The sequence below is a fragment of the Aegilops tauschii genome, chromosome 6 (genome assembly GCF_002575655.3).
Source record: "Aegilops tauschii subsp. strangulata cultivar AL8/78 chromosome 6, Aet v6.0, whole genome shotgun sequence".
Classification (NCBI taxonomy): domain Eukaryota; kingdom Viridiplantae; phylum Streptophyta; class Magnoliopsida; order Poales; family Poaceae; genus Aegilops; species Aegilops tauschii.
In genome coordinates, this window is record NC_053040.3 from 459,877,535 (window position 1) to 459,883,227 (window position 5,693).

Here is a 5,693-nt window from a genome sequence, read left to right on the forward strand (position 1 = left end):
CATCCTGACCCATTTTACTGTGTCCATTTCGGCCGCAAAACTAGTGGAGCAACTTCGACTCAGAATTGCCTCAAAAAAAAACTTCGACTCAGAAAAAAAAGCGGAGCAGCAGGCAATATTTCGGGTTAATAAAGTTGGCTTTTCCCCTAAAAATAAATAAATAGCAAGAAACAATATTTCGGGTTAATAAAGTTGCCCCCCCCCCCCCCCCCCACACCCCACCCCACCCCAAAAAAAAGGCAATATTTAAACCGCAGGGCTTGGCAGAAATATGGTACACCAAATGATATAGCAGCTAAATGTTAACAATAATGCATTGTTGCTAGAGATGCAGTCTTTATAAATCGACTATACCAGGTCGAAGGATGTACACATAGAGCACGGTAAAATTCGATGATACACAGCAAAAACTCTTGGCAAGAGTGACGGTACTGAGAGCTGTCGAAGAGATTGCCTTGGAAGAATCAATAGTATCCGATTATGCTGGCCACCGAGGAGTACGTTCCGAGGGTGGCACTGATGACTCCAACCACTATTATAACGACGCTTGCAATCACCTGAATAACCGCATGGTATGAAGAGAGAAATCTTGAGTGTTCAGAAATCATCTCCAGAAGAGAAGGAATCTTGGAAAGCTTATGGTAAATTATATCTTACCTGCGTACGTGTGGCTTTATTCTGTGTGATCTTCAAGAAGCACAAGGCGGGCATTATGATTGCCTGTAATCATGCAAAGAAAGTCAAAAGGAGCACATCCGTTACTTTGTCATCTGTATTTCTTACGCAACTGTAGGTTTGTTTTTTGGAGGATGGGACTATTATTCTCATGAACAGCCCACATGGATGCAGTCAATTTTAGCACACCAAAAAATGTTGTTTGACGAGTTTGATCTTTTTTACAGATTTTCTTATTATGTGCAGCTTAGTACAGCTATATAGGCCATTAAGTGGGGGAAAGAATGGCATACCACAAGTATACTGAGCAGGGATCCAATCAGAGCCATCACCAAACCTGAAATATGCAACATGCAAATCAGGAATGCACAGTATAATTCTTCTGTAATGTGTTCTCAAAGAAGTCTTCTGTGAGCCGCCAATAATAAAGTACAAAGCAGATGATAGCTTAAGCAGCTGAAGTGCATAGTACTATAGTAAGCAGAGGTGTTTTAGGAGTTCCCTAAAAGAAGGAAGTGTTTTAGGAATATTTGCACCTGTAACGGAGCCTACAGGAAGTCCCCAATTATTTTTTCCTAAAAGGAAGATAACCCAGTCCTCAACTAAACACCGATCTGAGCAGGTCACTGCCCATTATTGATCTCAAGTCCTAACACTATGAAAGTGTTAATTTTCCAGGAGCATGGAGTTAAAAAATATTGAAAATGCAATGAATCAAGATGCTGTTTTCAACTACTAATCTTGGTACTGCATTATTTGTAATGAGCCACTTTGCATTTAGCTGTTTCCGAGGGAAACAATTGCATGTAAAGTTTATGCACCATCCATCATTCCAAAGTAATGCGTGTCCATAGGAAATTTACTGGGTTTTCAAGAAAAGCAAAGCAAATAAAACATACTACAAGAAGTACAATGGATTGGCAGTGAAGACTGCATTTGCAGAAGACAACAAAACCAAGGATGGTAAGTACGCATTCTATGTGCATAAGATTTGACAATCTTAAAAAAATGCATAGCAAAAATAATCAGTGCTGAACAAAGGTATAAGCATACCGAAGAATGGAAGAAGAAATGCAATGACAACAGTTGACGCCACAAGGCTCGTCCTCAGTATAATAGAGACGATTGTTTCGTTCAAAAATCCTTCAGGGCGCAACTCTTCTAAACTCCGAGCCAATGGGTTTAACAACAAGGCAAATCTGTTTATGGTTAAGGAAGAAGCTGTTCTATATGGAGTTAGGTACAGTGAAAATCAACATAATCCTAGAAACCTTGACATTACAAAGTTTGACGATAGAAATTCCAAAGGATACTTGGTGAAAGGGTTGATCACCTGAAACACCAAAAAAATAATGATCAAGTTTAAGGAAAGACAGTTACAATACCAGGAGCTAAGATAAAGTCGAGCATAATTCTTACCGTGGTCCACAGAGCAACTTTCGAGGCAAATGACTCTTTTGGAAGATTCAAAGTTATTTGCGACAGAGTCTTGTCACCAAACATGAGATAGCCAATAATAGCGAACGAGCCATATATCGCTGTGCAAACTATGAAGCTGCACAATACAATTATCCATACTTGAGGAATTTGACCATTACACATCAAACTAGCCAAGGTAAGACATTTGTTCATGCATACCATATGAAAAGTGCCTTAGGGAATTTTGTGCGATCAGACATTGATTGGTAGATATTAGGAAATACCGAATGCCCAGAGTAGCAGAAACCGTAAATACCAATAGCAAAGGGCATGCCACTCCACTTTACTGCTTCCCCGGTCTGATGGAACCCTACACCTTCAGTGGTGCCGACTAAAGCGACAGATATAAACACCACAAGAGTTGCAATCACACCACCCGCTGCGCAAGTAATTAAATCATGTTAATAGCTAACTAATGATGGTCGTAACAGAATTAATTAAGCAGGTTAGGAGTAGTGAGACCTGAAAGGTATGATAGCACTCGCAGATCTCGCAGCCATACTGTGGGCAGGACTACCAGTGCAGTTAACACTCCAAAGAAATGTTTACTGTCGACATGAATCCCAAACAAATTAATATTGACGTCAGGAAAGATTGATGTCATATTATCACCTTCCAGTATAATGAATTCCACGCAGTATGACTGCATCCAAAAAAATATGCATGAGACAAAAGTTTCTTTCCCAAGAAGTATACATGACATAAGTTTCTAAAACAGTTCAGTAATTTGCTTTGCTCAATAATCAAGGTATTAGATGGAAAACTTTGGAAAATACAAGTCACGTTGAAATAAGCCACTTACATATAACTCAGTATACAAAATAATCTGCAAAAAAAGAGTAAACATCAGTTAGTGTTTTTTCGCTTACCAAAGAAAAAATAATTTATGCATGAAGGTAAGACAGATGGGGTTTGATACTTAGATGCGCATTTTTCTCAGCCTAGAGGTAGGGGCAGCTAATACTGAAAATAGACAGAGGCCGGAGGCATTCCCTCCTTTAAAAAAAGTAAGACTGAAACTTCTGCCTTACAAGTCTGAAGTGGTTAGTGATCATTTAAAAAATAGGAATAGGGATCTAGAGATTAGATCGAATCAGCAGGTTTTTATTATAGCTTGTGAATTTTCAGATACGGCAATGATCTAGCAACTAGCAAGGATAAGGTTTATGGTAGCTTGTGATTTTTTCAGATGTGGCAGTGAGCCAGCAAGGATTAGGTTGTCAAACTAACACCAAGCACATAACAAAATGGCAAAAGAGGAGTGGGCACACCAGATATGTCTGTGTTGTTCCCAAGTGATACTTGTGCAAATAATTTAAGTTAGTTTATACCAACAAAGCGAATAATACCGTCCTAGAAAACATTCTCGAAAAAAAAATACCGACCTAGAAAAATGTATGCATTTTCACTAATCAAGTCAGTATAGCATCGAAGACACAACCTTACAGCCAAACACAGTAGAATATTGTACAGAAGCCAGGGCTTACAGATATGATCAAGCGGCCAATTCTTCCAAAGGCGGCCTCCCCGATGTCTGGATAGGTTGCAATACCGTCTTTGCTCTCGAAACAATGCTTGAGAAGAACTCCAGTATAACAGCAAATAATTGCAAAAACAGACAGAACTGCAAGACCAGCCCATCCAGCTTCATGAATTGTGAACGGAGCAGAAAGAAGGCCAACACCAGCGAGTACGTTAACACCTATAGAAAAGAAACATAGGACAGTCAAATATGAGCATATTTGTAGTTTACTGAACACCCCTGCTGCTCTATATTTGGATATTTGTAGTTACCATTGAAGACTGTCTGTGTTACGCTGCACCCTTGACCGACGTAGATCTCTCCAGTATACTGAAATGAGAGCTTCTCATCTCTGACTGAACCAAGAAGATGTCGCCGCAGGCTCTTGACAGATTCTAGCTTATCCGAGATGAAAGGCAGCCTGAGGTCAGAAGCCAGGCCACTGCGGCCACCATCGATTGAGTATTTGCTGGTTGAAGGACCAAGGTAACCGAAGATGGGAGACGCGGCAATTGTGTAGGTGTCAGTTGTTTCCCTGCAAAATGAACACCACGTCGTGATCATGCCGTCTGTATGACTCTATCTGTACACGAACAGGAAAACTGCCATCTGTAGTTTTGTGCACAAAAAGAAAAAGTGCAATCTGTACAAGCTGCTGGCATTCTTGAGTACGGACAGCTATACTGAGATATGCCAGCAAAGGCATCCATTAATGATGCTTTATTTCTTGTTACACCAGTCAGTACAAAAACGGGAGCCATTGATGAAGCAAAATAATACTACGTACTAGTATGACATACTGGTAATATAGTACTGCTGCTGCCAGGTGTACAGGTAGTGCCAAACATTGAACACTGCACTTTAATAATACTATAAATTTAATAAAATCATTACAACATTGTCGTACTGATGCTAGGAGAAGCTAGAGAAAACATACTCTATTTCCTACCCCTTTTTTCATCATTGTCAGTGGTTTCAGTCAACCTTGGTCATCTGGTCGAACAGATCAGACCATTCCCCAAGTGTCAGTGAACTCTAGGCCACTCCGAGATTGGATCAGGACATGTGTGTTTCCCGAAAATCGATTAAACATGGACAGCTAGCCCCGGATGTCTTCATCGAAAAAAGCTAGCCCCGGATGTGCAACCAGACTCGTCAGTGGCCAATCCAGTGAATCCACATGCAGAACTAACTAGTGCTCTGTCGGCCATTCCCAATCACCGAAGCCAACCAAATCCACTCTCATCACCACAGCAATCTAACCGAATAGCGGCCAAAATTGGCAGAGCAGACCACACCGCGATCGAACACTTAACCAGTAATAACACAGCAGAGTGCACGGAGTCATTGAGATGAGGCGATAGAGCAGGGAGAGAGAATGCGCACGTACCGGTAACTCTGCGGCCACTGGTGCGACTCGAAGGAGCCGACCCCGTCGCCGTCCTCGCCCCGCCCCTCCTCCTCCCCCTCGTCGTCGGAGTCGCGGAAGCTGTCGCGGGGGCTCTCCTCGATGTCGCCGTCGTCCAGCAGCATCTCGTCCTCCTCCTCCTTCCGCTGCCTCGCCGCCGCCGCCGCCATCACAAGTGGCGCAAATGCCGGGTTGCGTGGCGGATTTGGGTAGGACCACACGCGACGCTTCCAGAGGAGATGGAGATGGTAGGGGAGGGAGGTAAAATTATTGGGCGTGGTTTTTGGACGAGCAAGCGGCGGGGTTGGAAGGGGGGATGAAATAGTTGGAGATGGTGTGCTCGCGCGCGCCGCGACAAGGCGGCGTGAGCTGCGCTTGCTTACGGCAACCGGCACGCGGCTGGCTTGCTGCCGCTGTCGCTGACGTGTGGGCCCCGGCGCCACGTGTGAGGGGAGGAGTGGTGGGGGTGGAGGAAGTTGCTCGATTGGAGGTTGTGTCCTGTCTGTCTGTCACCTGCGTGGCGGTGAAACCGGGCATGTTCGGGAATGCGTGCGCTGGCGCTGGCGCCGCGCGCGGTGCACGCACGTCTCATCTCTCTCTGACCTGTGG

The 5,693-nt window shown here is 43.6% G+C and overlaps 1 protein-coding gene across 1 annotated transcript; it reads right to left on the reverse strand.

Moving 5' to 3' along the window:
- Positions 1–260: 260 nt before the first annotated feature.
- On the reverse strand, positions 261–5,380 carry LOC109734959 (amino acid transporter AVT1A). The gene is made up of 12 exons (XM_073502462.1): positions 5,067–5,380; positions 3,949–4,211; positions 3,642–3,856; positions 2,957–2,980; positions 2,617–2,797; positions 2,314–2,533; positions 2,095–2,230; positions 1,989–2,008; positions 1,729–1,874; positions 969–1,012; positions 658–720; positions 261–557 (listed from the first exon to the last, which is right to left on the reverse strand). The coding sequence occupies exons 1-12, from the start codon at positions 5,252–5,254 to the stop codon at positions 465–467; spliced, it is 1,593 nt and encodes a 530-aa protein (XP_073358563.1). The 5' UTR covers positions 5,255–5,380; the 3' UTR covers positions 261–464.
- Between the last annotated feature and the right edge of the window lie 313 nt (positions 5,381–5,693).